The sequence below is a fragment of the Hyalella azteca genome, unplaced genomic scaffold, assembly GCF_000764305.2.
Source record: "Hyalella azteca isolate HAZT.00-mixed unplaced genomic scaffold, Hazt_2.0.2 contig2100, whole genome shotgun sequence".
Classification (NCBI taxonomy): Eukaryota; Metazoa; Arthropoda; class Malacostraca; order Amphipoda; family Hyalellidae; genus Hyalella; species Hyalella azteca.
In genome coordinates this window covers 95,466-116,072 of record NW_025932387.1, presented here as the reverse complement: position 1 = coordinate 116,072, position 20,607 = coordinate 95,466, and the positions used below count along the sequence as shown (strand labels likewise).

General features: G+C 39.2%; 1 protein-coding gene across 1 annotated transcript in view; it reads right to left on the bottom strand.

Moving 5' to 3' along the window:
* Positions 1–20,380, bottom strand: part of LOC108675242 (vesicular glutamate transporter 1-like) — a 34,628-nt gene extending 14,248 nt beyond the window's left edge. The window contains exons 1-8 of the mRNA XM_047885103.1: positions 20,328–20,380; positions 19,933–19,992; positions 16,953–17,053; positions 12,209–12,293; positions 11,645–11,787; positions 11,288–11,325; positions 8,281–8,399; positions 5,771–5,885 (exon numbers count right to left, since the gene is read on the bottom strand). Coding sequence (XP_047741059.1) covers positions 5,771–5,885; positions 8,281–8,399; positions 11,288–11,325; positions 11,645–11,787; positions 12,209–12,293; positions 16,953–17,053; positions 19,933–19,992; positions 20,328–20,380 — 714 coding nt within the window. The remainder of the gene's footprint in view (positions 1–5,770; positions 5,886–8,280; positions 8,400–11,287; positions 11,326–11,644; positions 11,788–12,208; positions 12,294–16,952; positions 17,054–19,932; positions 19,993–20,327) is intronic.
* Positions 20,381–20,607: the final 227 nt, after the last annotated feature.

Below are 20,607 nucleotides of genomic sequence, written 5' to 3'. Positions count from 1 at the left end.
CTGCAAGGTTTTACATCTTTAGAAAATATAGTGGGTTTATAAAAAAAAATAATGGGTTATGAGCAATAGTGGGTTATTCTGAGTTCACAAAACGAGCAATAAATCTTCTGATACATATTAATTAATGAACTGACAGCTTCTCCTTGAAAACCTGAATAAAACGACAATTTTGCGTCACCACGAAAACTTAGCACATAGAGAGGTGATTTATATTACTGATTTGTAAATATTTATAAATAGAAAATATTATGAATAAGAGTTTCTTAAATTCATGATTTGTTAACAGGTTATGGTGCATTTGCTGTCTACGAGGAATTTCAAGCCACATGGTCTTAAGCCATCACTCGCGTCACGGAGTTAATATTCACCTTTTGGATCAAGTTTATATTTACTTTTTTACATTTGAGACAAAAAGTTAAATCTGAGAAAATTACTTTCACAAACAAAAGCTTCTTTTTTTAATGTAAATCGACGTAAATAAATAAATTCACCTATCAAATTGCCAGTAAATGTTTTCTCGAAACTACATTAGGAAGCAAAAATGTGCAGCAGCTATCTTTTACCGAGGGAAATTTACAGAAATATCCTGTCCTGACGCCCGCTGAAAACACCGGTAATCCTATTCTAATCTGCGCAATTAAATGTGAAGAGCACTCGACAATACAGCCCGCGGCCAATTATCTACGAGAGCGGCGAGACGGCCGTTATTAGCTCGAGTGCTGAGCTCGCGGCGAGTGGCGCTCGCACGGAGGAGTGGCGCTCGCACGGAGGAGTGGCGGTCGCATGGAGGAGTGGCGGTCACACGGAGGAGTGGCACTCGCAAGTAGGAGTGAGGCTCAAACGAATGAGTGACGGCAAGACGATCCACGCCCGCAGCCCACGAACCCCATTGCAATGCAATGCTAAGAATGCGTGGACAGCAAAACGACTGAGTTTGCATGCGAAACGATCTCCATAAACGATCAAAAAATATATGCAAATAGGCATAATAGTGAACTACGGAAATACGTTGTCCATTAAATTCGACAAGCATCGATGATAAGGTAACCATAATGCACGTCCATTACGTAGTGCTTGACTATTTAAATCTGAGGCCATTCATGACAATTTTAAAACTATTGAGCGTTCAATATTGATCCTAAAACATATATTATCGATATTCTATGAATATTATATAATATTATATATTACAACTGATGCGGTCATCTAATATATTTCTATAATCACCTCTTACAAGGAATTTAATGATGAGCGAGTCATGTGATAACCAGAAGCATAATGCTAAATATTAATTCAAACCCACAACGGAAAATATTAACGTTACTAACCGACGCAAATGAGCCTCATTGCAGAATATAAACAGCTCATTATATTCTGCCTAATAACCTACTGCAGAATGGGTGACAAATAAGAAAATCAGCAACACAAATTGAAAATAGAAAATAGTTCCGTCCTTTGTCTCCGTGTTTGCTGTGTTATTCACTATTACTTTAAAGCTGAATATGAATCAATGGACGTCATTGTCTCATAATATCCAACAGTGTAAGCCTTGGCATGATTCTGATCTATAAAGTAAGATGGGGATAGAATTCGACAAACATCTTAGGATACGAGGTGAGACGAACAAACTCGGCAAAGGTAACATCAAGGGAGCTAGAGCTAAACTGCCCAATTAAAATTTTGCTCGTATAAAGAGCAGTCATGGCAAAAACATTTCAAATTTACAACAAATTAAGTTCTCTTTTCATCTTTGCTTTCCGTACATTTAGCAATTATCATTTTGGAACGTGTAGATCGCGCCTCTATGAACCGACGACAGAGACGACCAAGCGGCTCGATCATACGGACGGAGATCCCCGGCATATCGTTCGATTGAAGTGGAAATGGTGAAGCACAGAGCCAGGTTGTCGGATCACACGAGGCTCCTCAGTGAAGCTAATGCGATTTAGTGGCGGTGCAAATGCAATCAGTGCAGTTGCTGAGGGGGGCCAGTCGGCGGGTTAACTGCGACACAGCGACTTCCGATCATAAGAGCGACATTAGTAAAGGCGTTCATTAGCCAGTCATTAGATATCAATGCTTTGTGCGACCTGTGATGTTAGGTAAGGTCCATGCGTTTGAAATGGACATTAATGTACGTTAAAATTTCAAGAGTCTTTCCAGGAATTCTTTGTTTCCCATTCAGAAAAATTACGTGCAAGAATTTAAAATACTCACTTAACCCTGCATAAATGTTTTCCACCAAAAGGATGTCAGAGTAATTCGAATTAATTATGAGTATCAAAATCTAGTCGCGCCATGAATAATAATTTCAATAATGAAATTTTTATTAGACAATGTTTTAGAAGAGAAAACTTATTATTCATTCGCATGAGTAATTTCCAAATCCTGTAAGGAAATAACGAATTAAAAGTATATGTAAGGAAAGTTTTATCAATACATGTAACGATGTCTGCTTGTGTGTATCTCAATGAACTTTGGTGGTTGCTGTAAAAAAACTCACATAACTCAATATTATTTTGCTCTAAGTCATCGAATTAACTACACTAATTTACTATTGAAGTCATTTACAATCTTTTATAAAATGAAATACCTGTCATTTCAAGTCACTGAAAAATGCCTTAGCATTGCTCAATTCACAATTAAAATCTAAAATTATTCGAAACAAAAAAAAAATCTCATGCTGCCACGCCAAAGTTTATTGCTCAACTGAGCAGAGTTTCCGACTATCTATCACAGAGATTTTCAGTAGCTGCCTCATTGATTTTCTATTTGTGTGGCTTTTGAGGCCGCAATAAAAAGCTGGTGTCTGAGGGAAATATTGCTTCCCCTCGTCTAACAAGCGAGCAACACAGTACCTGTGGTAACGACCCCTCCACCACCCACTCCACCACCCACTCCACCTCCCACTCCACCGACCACTCCACGAATCCCTCCTTTCCACTCGATCCCCTCTAAAGTTTGTAATTAGGATGATAATAGCAGGTTCTCGATCTGCCGTTCCTCCCCTCATCCACCTCCCTCATTTTCTACCTCAATTTCCTTCGCTGACCTCTTTACAAACCTCAGTAAAGACTTAGTGATTGAAATGCTGTAATTTTTTCGATGTGTGTAATTTACAAATAACATTCAAAGAAATAACAATTTATTTGATCATGAATAAACGATCATTTTTCACGAGGCTTTATTATTCATGAGCACTGTAAATTGTTTACGAGCAACGATTTAACTTAAATTTATTACAACCAAAGCTAAGATAAATTTATTTCCGAATCAATATGATTAATATTTACTCAGTTAGGCTTTATTAATATAATTGCAATATGCATACGTCCGATAATCGAGCTAGTGGAACAGATGAGATGTGCTTTTCAGTGCAGGTAAACCGTCTTTTGCAAAGACCGCTTCATAGCTTGGCAAGATATGGCAAGATATGGCAAGATATGGCAAGCTATGACAAAATATGGTAAGATATGGCAAGATATGGCATGCGTCTACATGTACAGCGCCTCACAGCTCCAAGAGATCGATAGTTTGCCAGATTTACAAGATGAGACTTGAGTTTCCCAGATGTTCTTTCAAGTTAGAGTCTCAGAGCATTCAGAGGATAAAACTTGAGATACCACGAAGCACAAGTTTGCATCATCATGCGAGAATATTCTGAGTTGATGGAACAAATTTTCAGGAAATCATGAGTAGTAATAGAGAAAATATTTTTCATCAAAATGTATTCAATGCGTTGATGGCATAATTTCATGGAAAGTTCCAAGATTAAGTAGGTAATTTCAAAGGCATCGAAATCTTAGCTTTGTCATCAAAACTTACTTTGACCACCAAAAATCTGTAGTGTAGATTAATTGATTAAACAAAATTCTTGAGAAAATCAATTCGCTTCTAGCGATAGTAAAAATATTAGGAGGTTTTGCTTCTTGATGAGATTTAATTTCAGTGGTAATCTCTACCTCATTTTAGAACCGGGATTGAACGATTTTCATTCAAATCTGACAAGCGCTTTAGGTCGCATGCAATAAACAAGAGGAGGCAAACGCATTGAACGAACAACCACAGTCTTGAAGAAACAGTGCTACCATCTCAAAAACATGACTACCATTACAACTAACACAGCAGGGGCTATAACGATTTGACGTAATCATAATTTTTATGCGTTTTTCTCTAATCAGTGAACGCCTATGTCAGGGCCCTAGTCACCGGATCCTCGGCTCTGACCGCAACTGAAGCAACAAGTTGTTCCACTGTCTCCCGATGTTAACGTTGGTCGTAGTCCAAACTATCACATCTGAAATTTAGTTTTTGGGTGACCCATTAACGTTTTATACTTCAATTTTTTCTTCATATCTTAACTTACTTTCTCAATAAATTCTCTCTAGTCGATATTCATAACAGCATAAGTTTAGAAGATTTATGGGCTTCAATGAATTCATAAATGGACAAAGTATTTTCATATATTTTGATATTGCGGTAAACTGGAGCGATATGTTGAAAAGATATTATTTTTGGAAGGTTTCGAAGCTTCTCTTAATTCTATATAATTTTTACAAGCAGTTTTTGAATAGTCGACTAACTCCCCATGCAAAATGCTTCAGGAAGTACACCAATTTTTTATTTAAAATATTAAAGAATTTTTAAGATATTGTATTTCAATTTCTACGATTTTCATCTATCGATACATTCGTAACTTCCCCGGTCAAAAAATCAGATATTTTTTAAGCCATCGTGATTGCGGCGGTGGATTTCTATTTAAAGCATTAAACAATATTTGAGAAATTGCATTTCAATTTCTACGATTTTCATTTATCGATACATTTGTAACTTCCCCGGTCTAAAAATCAGGTATTTTTTAAGCCATCGTGATTGCGGCGGTGGAAGCAGAGAGGCTTTAGGGCAAGTCGCAGAAAGTCTGCACTCACTTCCAATTTGCGGGGCTCAGAGAAGAGACCGCAGCGAGAGAGGAGGTGGTGCGTGGATAATAATAGGCCGCACTAAAACACAAGACAATAAATGCCGGTCTTGTTTAGAAGGAGTGTAGGAGGATGCCATGCAAGAAGGAAAGAAAGCTTTTGTGCACGAAATACCGAGGGCTCTTAATGCAAGCAGTGGTAGAAGTGCTTGGTAAGAAATTATAGCAAAATTCATTGGTTTCATTGAGACAAAACGCATTCTATTAATAATTTATGTTTTAAAAATCATGTTTAATAATTTTCAAATGTTTCTTGACGAGAATGATTGCATGGAATGTTGAGGTACTTAATTTAATTCATACTGTTTGCGACTGCCTAAAACGAAAAAAAATTACATAAATTCTTGTCACGAGAATACGTCGCGCTTTCATGAACGCTGCTCCTATAAAAAGTGAGAAGGACAGAGAAGGTAATAAGAGGAGGGAGGGAGGGCAGAAGATGGAGAGGGAGGTAATGGAGGAGAGTCTCAAGGTCCTAAGAGGTTTCTAAGAGCCCTGGAACTCGACTAAGTTTTAAACGCTCCTCGAGTGCACCTTGTGACTTTTGGATCGCTGCCACTCGCGCGGACAGGGGCCCTGTCCTTCTATGTGCGGTCACACGTTATGGAAAAAATTTGTCCCACTTTTGCTCTTTATTTATACGCCATTTGATTTAATTTATGAAAGTCAGATACAAAATTAAATAAAATCGAGTCTCAGAGATTGAAAATAAGAAGTGAAGAATATCTTGTATAAATGGCACAAATGATTTATTTTGATAATAGATTTTTTTTTTGAAAGAAAAAGTCTCACCTCCACAAGGCCTTGCATGATGCGGACGAAGATCACCGCCACAGGATGCATGCGCGACGCCACGGGGATGAAAAGATTCAGGAAAGCGGAGATAGCAATCGCCAAGCCAAACACTCTGGAAATAAAATAAAAGGAAGTTGATGCTAAATGAAACAAATTGATGAAAAAGTTTGTGAGCTTCGATTACAGAGCCAAATTCATGCCCTTAAGTTTATAATCTTCATTGTTCAACAAACAGCGCAAGCACCCGAAATGATCCGCTGGGGAGGTTTCAAGATCATTAGCCACTTGCATGATACACTTTTAAAACATGTTGGCCATGCGCAACCAAGACTCGCATATGACAACTCTCAGTGAAACAACGATTGTTGATGATAGTACGATTCTCCAATTCTATCACCTTTAGAAATAGTTCTGTTACTCCTAATATTAAGATGCCTTAACCCTTTCCATTTCTGTAGTCCAGTTAATTATCATCTTCACGCCAGTACTGCTTCCAACATTTGGGTAAATCCTTTTTTAAACTATGCTGGTATTCTTGAGCTTTAAGCTCCAGTGCTCCTGGTATGGTGAAATTAGAAGTGATATCCTAAAAGATATGACAAGAAAAGCACTAATGTTTTTATAGATAGTATAATACGCTGCTCTAATACTAAAACGTTAGAGTTATCGTGCGTATCATAATGCGCTGCTCTGACAACAAATACAATAATGTTATTATAGATCTTATACAACATTACTCTTCCATCGATTACATTAATGTTATTATAGATCTTATAAAACGTTGCTCTAACATAGATTACATTAATGTTATTATTGATACGCCCATCGACAAACTAAGCCATCTGAAGGCTGCGCTGGCGCTGTCACGGTCGCATTGATTTTCGATGCGTTGCGCGGCGAGCGCGGACAGCCGCAGCCTCCAAAGGCCCTGAAGTCAAAACTTAATTTGGCAAATGGAGCGCAGAAGCGCCGGCGCGACCCTTTGTTTCGGGCCGACAAAGGCGCGCTGGAGCGCGGCAAATGCGCTGATAAAGTTGGAACCCTCCATACGACACGAAGCATACTTGTGAAAAAGGATTTATCCATGTCTAGCTAATCCCCCATTGATGTCACGATGAGAGTATAGTTATATTTCATATCTTTTAATCGATTATTATTTTGTAAGTGGCTTGTATAGATGCTAATCTACTGGGTTGCAAGAACGTCGTTTTGGTAAATCAAACCTTTCGGTTAGAGGTAATTTAAATTTTTAGTAAATTAAAATCAAAGGCAGAGATTTCTCTCAACTAGGTGAGTGCATTTATGAGTTAAATGAAATTTAATAAGAGGTATAATTTAACCATATGAGTGAGTCTGGTGGGCAATGTAAATCATAGAAGTACGCTCTGTTTGCCACCCTGTTTCATCGCTGTGTCTAAGCGATTAAAATAAAATAATGAAGGAGCAACATGGGGTTGATTCTTCGATAGAAAAAAGTAGACGAAATTAACAAATAACGCCCGTAAGGCAATTCATAATTAATGACAAACGTATTTTCAACGATTGTACCTTAATGATTTTCATTCGGGCATCATAAATTATATTTGAAGTAGTTAATCACATGATTATAGTCAAATTATTTATTCACTTTTTTACAAACATGTATTATTTTGAACAAGATTCGCCTTTAAAAAACACCAAAGCAATTATTACACATTATGCCATCTCGAAGAGTTATGAGCTAAATTAAGTCCTCACAATACGGATATCGATTGTAGAAAGGATCAAGATAACGAACAAGAGCCGATGATTGCACACATGAACTAGGGTTTCTACACTGAAGCTGGGATTACAGACAGAAACTGGGGATTACTGACATAAACTGGGGATTACGGACAAACACTAAGGTTTCCAGGCAAACCTGTTGGTTGCAGGCAAGGGAGATTGTGGTCAGACACGATGGATTCTTGGAAACGACAGTAACAGGGCATTAAAGGCAGGATGGGAGAATATTGGCAGGCTGGGGTATTTGGGATGGGGTGGGGGATTAGGGACATGCTTAGGGAATACGACAGGCTAGGGAAATGGAGGAAGGCTAAGAGCTTCGGGACAGGCTTGGGAACAGGCTAGGAAATTAGGAACAGGCTGGGGTATTAGCAACAGGCTCGGCTATTAGGAACAGTCTGGGGTATTTGAACAGGCTGAGGTAGCAACAGGCTGGGGTATTAGGAACAGGCTGGGGTATTATAGGGACAGGCTGGGGTATTAGGAACAGGCTGGGGTATTAGGAACAGGCTGGGATATTAGACACACGCTCGATTGTTAGGCACAGTCTTGGGTATTAAGAACAGGCTGTGGCATTAAGAACAGGCCGGCCGGGTATTAGGCACAGTCTTGGGTGTTGGGAACAGTCTTGGGTCTTAGGAACAGTCATGGGTGTTAGGAACAGTCTTGGGTGTTAGGAACAGGCTAAAATATTAAGCACAGGCTAAAGGAATCAAAGATAAACTGTAGGGGGGCGAGACAACCTGTGTGCAGGATAGCGGGAGGCGATCAGGCCCCCCGGGATCTGCGTGACGATGTAGCCCCAGAAGAACGAAGAGTCTACCACGCCGATCACGTCGTCCGTCCACGGAATCTCCACCACCTGGCCAACAAAACAACCCCAGGCATCTAATTATTTTCATTCAATTTATTAATTCCTATATAAATAATTTATTTATAAATTAGATAATTTATTTATAAATTAGATAATTTATTTATTCGTGAATTAGGCCTATATGTGATTGATATGGCATTAATAATGTTTTTCTATACATTCATCTTGTGTATAGTGAAGTGAAATGTACTATATAATATAATTATTTCCTCATTTGAATAACCATAAACTTATACGGGCTGCAATCAATTTGTGTGTTTATTCATTTTTTATATGGACATTAATTCCTCTTCACAATTCTATTGGGTAATATGAAGTCCAACTCATAAAGCTATGATAGTAAAAATTCATCTCAGATTTGTGCTATTGAGCGTATGTAAAGGCAAGCCGATTAGACATATTGCGCTTCAATAATCTTCATTAAGTATATTTGACTGCATGTAAACAACAAGTAATAACTATGAAGCATAAATCCGATGTATGTATGCCTATGGAGCCTCTCAGCGCGCTTCTGAAATCATCATTGATTATGGGTAGGGCCAAATCTAAGCTAAATTAAAAATTACGAAATAAATAAACCTAATAACTATAAAATGTAGAATAAAATGTCAAGAAATGACCATGAATAACGCAAAAAAGCGAAAAAAAAACTTTATTTGGGGCTGCAATACGCTCAATCAACAAACATCAAGAGCCTGACAGAAAAAAAAACCTTCATCAGGAAGCCACAACAGTAAAATAGCCAGCCAGCATAAATGGCTCAAAGAAGCAGTCGATATTCATCCAATAACGAGCCCCATAAAAATATCGAGCCCTCGTATTTTGCTCGTTGCCGGACGGTGCTCCTGCAGCGGCCCCGAGGGTCATATCCCTCTGAGGGTGGTGCGATCATTGCCCTCAGCACCGCGGCCAATTTACTCTAATCTTCGTAAAGTGCGTCCCTGCAAACTTGCTCTTGCGACTGTCGCCTAACTGGACCTTTGTTGCGTTATTTGCATCCAGTAACTCGCGGTTATCGAATATAAATGCTTTACTTCTAGATATTTTGACACAGTCATAAACATACTTCAAGTCGACAAAAAATATTCATTTTAAATGGTATAAAAGAAAGGGTTTTCACGTTGCTTCAATGTAGGAAGCTGTGATGAAGCCACTTGCTTGTCGCAGATTGAGGAGAAGCTTATGAATAAATTTGCATAACAGACACCTACTGGCTAACAGCTTGCTGGCAATTACGTGGACACAAGGAACGTTCACCGAGCAGTGCAAGGTCTCCAGGGTGATGTGTTGCTCCTGATGTTCTAGCAATATTTAAGATTAATTATCAATACTTTTATGTTTAGTCTAAGATATCGCATGGCACATTTATTCCAAAAGTGCACCTAATTATGTAGATGATGGATACAAAATTAATCCCTCGAAAGATTTTTAAAAAATGAACATTGTTTTCATTCGATTTATGCTTTCGTGATCGATAGCAGTGCGGCAATGGCAAGCAAATGAATTTCTCATCAAACTTGGAACGCACAAAAGTTTCGATGTTAGTTCATTAACAAAATTATTCAAATTAATCAGTTATCAAATCATTGTTCCGGTATAGTTATTTAGTTAGCTTCCATACTTGACACACTATATATATATATATCAAAGATAGAAAATTACGAGTTTCTTTAATTTCTGTTCTCTAATTGAAAATATCAAATTATTGTTCCGGTATACTTATTTAGTTAGCTTTCATAGTTGACACACTAACTATATATCAAAAAAAGAGAATTACGAGTTTCTTTAATTGCTGTTCTCTAATTGAAAATTTGAGTCTTATATGCCGTGTGCCTTATAAAAACAAATTTGAACGAATCCCTGGACAGCGCACACTACCACCAAACTAAATTTCCCCCCGAGGCTTTATCATTCACTCGGAGAAGTGAGCCAGATTTTATCCAAATATTGACGCACTTCTTGTCTTTCTGTGAGTCATCGTGACCCACTCTAAAAGGCGTATCATTGCTACGGGCAGAAAGTGTGTCAGTTTTTGGACACCACGACCTATCATTTACTTTATTGTTGAGTTCGGTCTGGAGACCGCGGGCTAAACCCCTTCTCGAGCGGCCGTGGCGCCGGGCGATCAAGGGCGTATCATTGCTACGGGCAGAAAGTGTGTCAGTTTTTGGACACCACGACCTATCATTTACTTTATTGTTGAGTTCGGTCTGGAGACCGCGAGCTAATCCCCTCCTCGAGCGGCCGTGACGCCAGGCGATCAGGAGACGCGGAGTCGTCGTGTGTTTGCGATCGGAAGGAAGCGGGTGATGGAGAGGCCGGCGGAGGGCTCATTGCGACGTGCGCCAGAAATTGGTGGCTGCACTTCACAACGAATGGAGGGAACCAGAACGAACGGAGCAGCCAAAAGCAAAAAAAAAAAATACGGAAAGTAATGACATTCCTGTCCTTTTTAAAATCGCCACTAACATGAATGAGGAAAAAAAAGAAAATAATAACATTCCGGCCCTTTTTCAAAATCGCCACTAACATAAGGCCAATATTAGTTAATGAGAATAAAAAATGCGCCGGCAAAAATGAAACTTATACCTGCTCAATGATAGGAAGTACAGTATTAAATGCTTCAATTGGCCCTGCGAATCTTAAATAAAGTAAAAGAACGAGAATTAAAAAAGGAATTTTCTAATAAGATAATTCTTGTTTTTCGGCTCATGTTCACCAAATGACTTCAGCAATATTTAAAAAAGAATTTTCTATTAAGATAATTCTTGTTTTTCGACTCAAGTTCACCAAGTGACCTCAGCAATGTTTCTCACTAACTATATAATGCTGACCCCGTTCTCGGTGAGGTTAGACGTCATCTTCACAACTGCGACGCCCATATTGCACCGGATGCCGAATGAGATGAGGAAACCTGCCAGCAAAAAATTATTTCTGAAATTGCAGTATTTTTGTTTAATATCGATAAGATTAAATTGGCATGCGTTATTTTATATAGAGCCAGTTCTCAATTTTACTTAAAATTTAATTGATCAAATTTGAAGGTAATTGGTTACTGTTACTACATTCATTCACAGAGAGAAAGTAAGACATGACGCAAGGCAAAACATTATTATTTACATTTTTTGGGGTTTTTTCATTGCCTGAAGAATGCCTAAATTATTAAAAATATAATAGTGAAATGAATACTCAGTGGACATCAACATTCTATGCCTCTATCATGCTGTACACACCGATGCTGGCTAGCACGCTCATGGTGTAGCGCTTGCTCATGCTGCAGCAGGGACAGTCTGGTGTCATGTACTGATCTATTTTTCTCAGCCGCGGCACTTCCCTCGTCAGCTCTTCAGGCTCCTCCATAGAAGCTCCTGGCACCCTGCGAAACAATGATCCAGCCATTATTATAAGGAATTATTTTCATTTCAATCTGCAAACAACTCGACATGATACAGAAACTATTTTATTGTAATAAAACTAAAAAAATGGCCGGAAGTCGGGAGCATAATGTCGTCTGTTATATAAAAATGCCAATTACTTGTTATAATGCCATGAAGGACATCATCACCAAATATCTCACGCACTGTTTCGGTCTAAGATTCGAATTTACTGGAAACAATTTTATTTTTAATCCGTCCGGTGCTTTACTGAATATTTTATCTGTTAATCTTCACGCATGGTCTTCCAAAGGAAGGATCGAACACTGCCTAACAAGTCGTTTAGCTGCGTACTTTCATCGGAATTGGTTTGATAAGCCCTGAGTTTGGCAGCGTCATTTGACGTCTCCAATTCTTGAGTACGGCCGGCACGACGGCGGCTCTTGTTTCTCGCTAACGACGCGCTCCTTCATCGACAAACCGTCATCGCTGCGACGCGGCGAGACAGCTGGGGCGGGAGAGCGAGATTGTGTGCACAGGAGCAAAAAAAGGGAAAAAATTTAATGAGAGAAACCTATAATTAGGAAAATATTTCCAGAACTAGAAAAAAAAGGTTGAGACGGGAAAGTGTTGATCGTCATAGAAATTCCAAAAAACGACATTAAAAATATTACAACTTTTTCAAGAGATAACTATTCGCGCTATTATGCATTTGATATAAAAACTCCAGGATAAGATGCAAATGTAGTATCAAATAAGGAAGTGAGCAATGCTTCGGAAATGAACGATAAACACAACAGGATTGCCACATCAAACGATATCATCGATATATGATCTAAATTATTGCGTCATTGCAGAATAGCTTAACACAAAGTGATCTCTTCGAGGCTCATAGAGAAAAAAAGCTTGAACAAAGTGTTTCACGCCATGAACATTTTACTAAAAAATAAGGTACATCTGCAATATTATTTTTCATCAATATTCATCAAAATTATCTTCCTGTTATTTAAATTTTACCATAAAACCATAGGTAATTATTTTAAACATGTTTCAATTATTGCAAATGTTCTAACGGAGTGTGTTAATATAAGCTTAATTATGATCATGATTATAATAACGCAATAAATATTTCTTAACAATCTTTTCTCGGCCAATTTAATTGCGAACATTGATATTGTTCGCCAATTTATTATAAGCCTAATTTTTATGATTATGATTATAATAACGCAATAAATATTTCTTGAAAATGTTTTTCCGACCCAAAAGAAACAGACGCGGGCGACACCTCTACTCATCCTCCCGTCAGCGCCGCGCTAGCGGCCCCCGTCCTGCCGTCTTAACACGTCAGCTCCCCTGCTGCAGTAATCACTCAAGCTGAGGTCATGCCTTCGTCACTCTGCCTGGCTTCATGCCTTCGTCACTGTGCCTGGCTTCACGCCTTCGTCACTCTGCCTGGCTTCATGCCATCGTCACTCTGCCTGGCTTCATGCCATCGTCACTCTACCTGGCTTCACGCATTCGTATATCTGGCTTAAGTCATTGGTATAAGTTATCTCGCATGCCACGTCTCCGGGACCCCAGCAGAATCTTGTCGTTACAACGGCAAGTATAGAACTTGTCACCATAAGAAGCCGTGTCTTTGTCATTACAAAACAACCTCGCATTTGCCACCCAATATGTCTTACATTCACTCAACCTCCTCCTCGTCACCCTCTCTCAATCTCCTCCTCGTCACCCTCGCTCAACCTCCTCCTCGTCACCCTCGCTCAATCTCCTCCTCGTCATCCTCGCTCAACTCCTCCTCGTCACCGTCTCTCTACCTCCTCCTCGTCACCCTCTCTCTACCTCCTCCTCGTCACTTTTCGTGAATCGGTTTTTCCATGAATTGGTTTTTTCTCAACAGATAATTTCGAGATACCAGTTTAGTCGAAAGAATAATTCTCTTGAAGGGAGAGCGCGCTTGGCCCAAGGCCGAAGCCATATGATCAAAGAAGGCTTCGAAATTAACCTCGTGAGGAATAAGAAGCTCGCTTGTAAAGTTCGTTTTAGCGTCGGTATCCCGAGCGCCTCCATTACAGCCTCTCTTTCATGTAATTAGCAGCTCAAAAGTTTCTCGGCAACCACTTTTACCGACTTAATGAACAGGTAAATTGAGGAGCTTATGGAATCACGGCTCCTTCCAGCTGCTCTTTATTTTGCCATCAGCCTTATGGCGGCAGTGCAGAAATTGTTCTGGGGCCATACTTCCAAAACTCGCTAAGTGAACGTATGTACTTACGACTTATTTTCTTGTCTATGATTGGTGGATTTTGCTTGAAAGGCCGTCAATGATTGGCTGATGAACTTACGATCTCTTAACTTTTTTTGAAAGTATAGGCCCAGGTTCAGACGTGTGATGATCTGAAGTATATCCTGCATATGCCAGTTGTCTGGAGGCTGACTTGTCTGGTTTCCCGTGAGCTGGGCCGTCGCGAAGAAGAGAAAATTTTGCCTAGGTAATGAGATATTTATTTCAGGTTTTGCAGTTGAATACTATGCTCAATTTTAGAACTTACCAATGAACAATAATATTGTTTTGGTTTGATTTTTATTTGTCGAATCAAGTTGTTATAATTCTTAAAATGGATATAGTTGAAAAACGTCCTAATAAAATCGCTCATTAATGAACGGTGTCATCGCCATGCCATCACAATGTACATGAGCATTATTACAACTACACTCGCTAACCATGAACATGTACATATAACATGCTCTGTTTTATATGCATTTCGTTCCAATCTATAGGACTCCTAATCTACCCGTTTTTTATATTTAACTACTCGGAAACATAATTTTTAATTTTAGCCTTTAACATAAAAGAAATTTTTTTCTTTACCTGTAAGTTTAGGAAACCTAATGAATGCCCGATGCGTATTTGCAAAGTAACAGAAAAATTCAAATTTTTCAATTGGAAAAGCAAGATTCTACACGGAATTTAAATTCATTATCTTTCCTTTGACGTAAGGAGATATTTTAACTAGTCAAAAGCTTTTTAGCGTCAAGTTGAACTAAAGTCGAAAGCTAGTTGTTCATTTCATTTTTTTCATATAAGATTTACCAGCAGTTCGTTCTACATTTTTCGCCGAATGATTTTATTCGTATCGAAACCCAGCAGCTCCCAAGGATCAGCTTCACTCCCCAACTGCGAAGCCGCTCAGATGTTCAGTACAAATGATCCGGTTTGGTGTCCACAACAGAAGAGATCACAGAGAAAGATTATTGCGTTTGCCTGGCATGAGAGACTTCCGCAACTTGAAATCGATAAGACGTTCTTTTGAGCGGGCGGAGCTCACGACGTATTAGGTCGGTGAAGCAAACACGTGTAAGCGCACGTACCGTGAACAGTCGGTCGAAATTTTATAATAATCATGAACAAAAATTTGAGCAGCGTTAGTAAAATGATAGTGAACGGAGCTTCTGTACGAAATAATGAACTCACTTAAAATGAAAGTTCTCAATAAATAAGTAAGTGATAGCGGACGAGTTCGTTGTAACTAATGTGTCAGTGATGAATCGCTCAGTAATAGAACCATAGAGGTATACAATGGAGGGCAAACCACAAAGATTACAGGCATTATGCATGAACTGTTCGTCAATTAACTTATATAAATATTCTCAATTTCAAACCTCGTACTCCAAATTATGCAAAATTATCAATTGTCTAGAGATATTCAATGAATTTGCAATGGATGAGTGCAATAAATCAGCGGCAGAGTGTCCCACTTGCAGGGAATTGCTTGTGTTTTCAGACGCTCTGATTTGTGTGGCGCCAGCGGCCCTGACGGTGTCGAGGCTCACGCTGCTCCCAGAGGTATAGTTTCGGCAAGATTTTCACTTCATAACAAGAGGGGCGAACAAGGGAGGCACGGACTGGAAACGAAGTGAAATTAAAAGCGGAGAATATCATGATTTGAAAACATAAGAGGTAATAGAATAATTGAATTTGTTGATAATTACAAGAAGTAAAAAATATAACTCAGTACTCACTGCAGTGAGTGACAGAGTGCACATTTTCTCGTCGACGAAAACATGAAGTCACGGACGGACAGACAGACGGACTGACGGACAGACGGACATGGCGAGCACAATAGTGTGTTTTTTTTTTCATAAATGAGAAAATGCGCTAAAAAGGGATTAAAAGGGCATGTCAGCCGAAAGATTCGCGCTATCGCTAAATAAAAGGAAAATTGCGCCAAGAAAAAAGTAAACATACTAAGTAACTACCTAGCGGTAGAAATAATTCTACGTTGCCACACCGAACTTAACTATCCAGCAGAGCTCGTTGTGGAAACCGCGACGCCCAGCGCGGGCTTGGCTTCGCTTGGCACATGTAGCTTTAAAACGCGTCGTGCACCTGTACCCTCTGCACCATACCACCTCATGTCGCACACACGCAACTCTGATGCAGTAACCTGGGGCCATACTTTCAAAATTCGCTAAGTGAACGTAAGTACTTACGCTCTATTTTCTTGTCTATGATTGGTGGATTTTGCTTGAAAGGCCGTCAATGATTGGCTGATGAACTTACGATCTCTTAACTTTTTTGAAAGTATAGGCCCAGAGACGCAACTCTGAAGCAGCAACCTGGATACCAGAGACGAAACTCTGATGCAGCAACCTGGATACCAGAGACGGAACTTTGATGCAGTAACCTGGATACCAGAGACGGAACTTTGATGCAGTAACCTGGATACCAGAGACGGAACTCTGATGCAGTAACCTGGTTACCAGAGACGCAACTCTGATGCAGCAACCTGGATACCAGAGACACAACTCTGATGCAGAAACCTGGATTCCAGAGACGCAACTCTGATTTAGCAACCTGGATACCAGAGACGGAACTCTGATGCAGCAACCTGGATACCAGAGACGCAACTATGATGCAGCAACCTGGATACCAGAGACGCAACTCTGATGCAACAACCTGGATACCAGAGACGGAACTCTGATGCAGTAACCTGGATACCAGAGACGGAACTCTGATGCAGTAACCTGGATACCAGAGACGGAACTCTGTTGCAGAAACCTGGATACCAGAGACGCAACTCCGATGCAGTAACCTGGATACCAGAGACGCAACTCTGATGCAGTAACCCGGATACCAGAGACGGAACTCTGATGCAGTAACCTGGATACCAGAGACGGAACTCTGATGCAGCAACCTGGATACAGTGACGGAACTCTGATGCAGTAACCTGGATACCAGAGACGGAGCTCTGATGCAGCAACCTGGATACCAGAGACGAAACTCTGATGCAGCAACCTGGTTACCAGAGACGGAACTTTGATGCAGAAACCTGGATACCAGAGACACAACTCTGATGCGGTAACCTGGATACCAGAGACGGAACTCTGAAGCAGCAACCTGGATGCCAGAGACGCAACTCTGTTGCAGTAACCTGGATACCAGAGACGAAACTCTGATGCAGTAACCTGGATACCAGAGACGAAACTTTGATGCAGTAACCTGGATACCAGAGACGAAACTCTGATGCAGAAACCTGGATACCAGAGACGCAACTGGGATGCAGTAACCTGGATACCAGGGACGCAACTCTGATGCAGTAACCTGGATACCAGAGACGCAACTCTGATGCAGTAACCTGGATACCAGAGACGCAACTCTGATGCAGTAACCTGGATACCAGAGACGCAACTCTGATGCAGTAACCTGAATACCAGGGGCCGTATTATCAAAACTTCATAAGTACGCAAAATCGACTTACGAGTGGCGTCTGTGCTGACTTGATGACGTAACTCTAGAGGCGGTATTATAAAAACATTTGCGCGGGAAGATACGTAACGTAACTGTATGCCTGCTCGGAGATGTCGCAAGTGAAGTTCCCCACAAGTTTAGAGTGTCTGTTGAAGCGATAGGAAACTATTGATTTACTAGCAAGTAGCAACACCTTGACTTGTGATAGAATTTTGTCAATAATCCGACAGCGCGGATTATACACGCACAGAATGAGGGCTCTACTTGTGATGGCTCCACTACTTGATCGTGCAACATTTGCACGATCAAAATAAGTGATCGTGCTAAACAGTGCTATTGGAAAAAAATTCTATTGAGTTAATGCCAGAAACTGATTTTGTTTTCCTTTTACGTTATATTTTACAAGCAACTATTTTAGAACGGCTTTTTCTGGGCCAACAATGAGCAATACCGACAGACAGCATTCGATAGTCGATACCATCGAAGGCAATCATCACAAGGCATCGATTCCCGCCATCGAAGTTCACAGAATGTAAACAAATCCAAAGCCTCTGATTGGTCAGTTGGCCAGGTGGTTTTGATAGTACGCTTTTAGCTAAGTCTTACGTACGAATGTTTTGATAATGCCAAAATTAGGGTGTACTTACGTAACACGTAACTTTTTTGTCGGAAGTACAAAAAGTTACGAAATTTTGATAATACGGCCCCAGAGATGGAACTCTGTTGCTGTAACCTGGATGCCAGAGACGAATTTTGATCGAATAACCTGTACGCAGCAAGTTGTTCGTTACTGTGGGCCTATTCAATAATACTAATGAAAATAAATTCTTCAGTGACCCCAAATATTAAACCCATGATCGTAGAATTAAAATCCATAAATTTAGTTCTGGTGGCTCTCCTAAAGGAAATCATAAATATTAATCATTGTGCTCAGAGAATTTGCACTGCATTAATCCTAGGTAAGTAAATTTTGATTACTGTTATTCTTATTAACATTTCAATTTTAGAGTTGCCTTCATACTCGTAGAACTGGAGGTCTCATTTAGCGATAAAGAAGACGCCCTAAAATTCAGTTAGGGTTTGGGTTGCTGGAGACAACGGCCCCCGCGGGACCAGAAGCGCAGAACGAGAACGCGCAAAAGTTGTGGCGGTAAACTGAGCAGCGAACGCTAAGTGAATTGCTTCGCACTTTCACACCAATTCAATCTTGGCTGATGTCGCAATCGCGGAGAAGCCAAGGTAAACAACACGAATGTTATGCGAGTGGTAAATCCCAACGATTTATTGGGCGCAAATTTTCATTCGTTCTACGGTGGAACATTAAAGATTCTAAAAAATATATTTGCAATATGTTTTCTTATTCAAATAATCATAGTTTGCTAAAAATTTATTGTTTTGAAAATGATTGACATTCAAAAATGTTCTATTTGAATCGATCAGTTTTACACCCGTCGGATAAAATTAGCGTACTTCTGTGTTGTTGTACAATTAGCGTACTTGGTCACACAAGATCTACACCTTATGTGCCCGTTGTAACTTTTAAATTATTTCATAACTCCTGCTTTACACTTCATTGATGAACTTTCTATCTTTGGTCCACCACAGCAATAACCGTCACGTGAAAAAGTTTTGTAAAATATAACATTGTTAAAATAAACGTAGGCATGAGCAAGTAATCCAGTAAATGGTAAAGTGTATATAATAATAAATAATATAAATAATAATAAATATAATAATATAATATAATATAATATAATAATATAATAATATAATATAATATAATAATAATATAAATAAATAATAATAAATAATATAAAGTGTAATCAACAATATATAATGTCGTATAGATGACATCAGATACTATAAAATATGTAAATTAATACGTACAGAATAGGCAATCTTATGCATTTAATCGAGCAAATATCTATGAAATCTCCGTGGAGGCCATGCACTGCCCAGGGAGCTCCAGGCAATTTAGCGGAGCGCAGATTGATGAGAGTCAAACATTGGAAGGTTTCAAAGTCCATTAAATTCAAGCCACATCGATGTTATTTTAATTACTGAAACTCATTTTTTTCAAACCCAATACAACAGAAAAGCAATCCAATGCAGGGAAATAATTTTACTACAAAAATTGAACTCAGTACTTGATAATAATCTGAAATGTTACGTGAAGCCAAATCTTCAACGAAATTATGGATTTTTTTTTTCAAAAAACGGAAACGGAACGGAACCACGCGGTAATGCTTTATGTCACTATAAGTACATGTCACTAACCTCTATGTCACTACCAGTATGTCACTAAACCTTTATGTATCTATAAGAAAAGTATTGGTAGAAGAATAGTATTTCAACTTTTTCAATTCTATTATGCCAATGCAGCAACACTCACCCGGTATTGAGCTTCTTAATCTTGGATGCTTCCAGCTCGAACTCTTCATACTGGACGCCGCTGTGAACAAAAGACAAGGCATTAGAGGCATGGAAAAATTATTTTATTACTATGTTGATGAGATATTTTAGCACCAGTCATATGAACAAGAAGCTAACTAATAAGGAAAATAAAAATTGCGGTTCCAGTATTACAAATTCTTAATTAAAAATTGAAAAAGTCGTTTTTCCCGGATTTGTGTTTTCTGGTTCGTAACATATGTTAATCTTTAGTGAAGCTCAACTCAAGAAAAAGTTCAAATCTTCTAGGACACTTTACATTTCGCTTTTTCATAATCGCAACTTTTTTGTATTCATGGTGTTCCTGCTTATGAACTTGTTTCAAGAACGATATACTCTTTAACGACGACCCCGATGTTCTCAACTGTCCCGTTACATATTATCCTCATTATGATTATCCTCATAAGGGTTAGTGTTTCACTCATCATAATGATTATCCTCAGAAGGTTTCGTGGTTCGCTCCCCATAATGATTATCCTCATAAGGTTTCGTGGTTCGCTCCCATAAGGATTATCCTCATAAGGTTTCGTGGTTCGCTCCCCATAATGATTATCCTCATAAGTCTTAGTGGTTCGTTCCTCATAAGGATCATCCTCATAATGGTTAGTGGTTCACT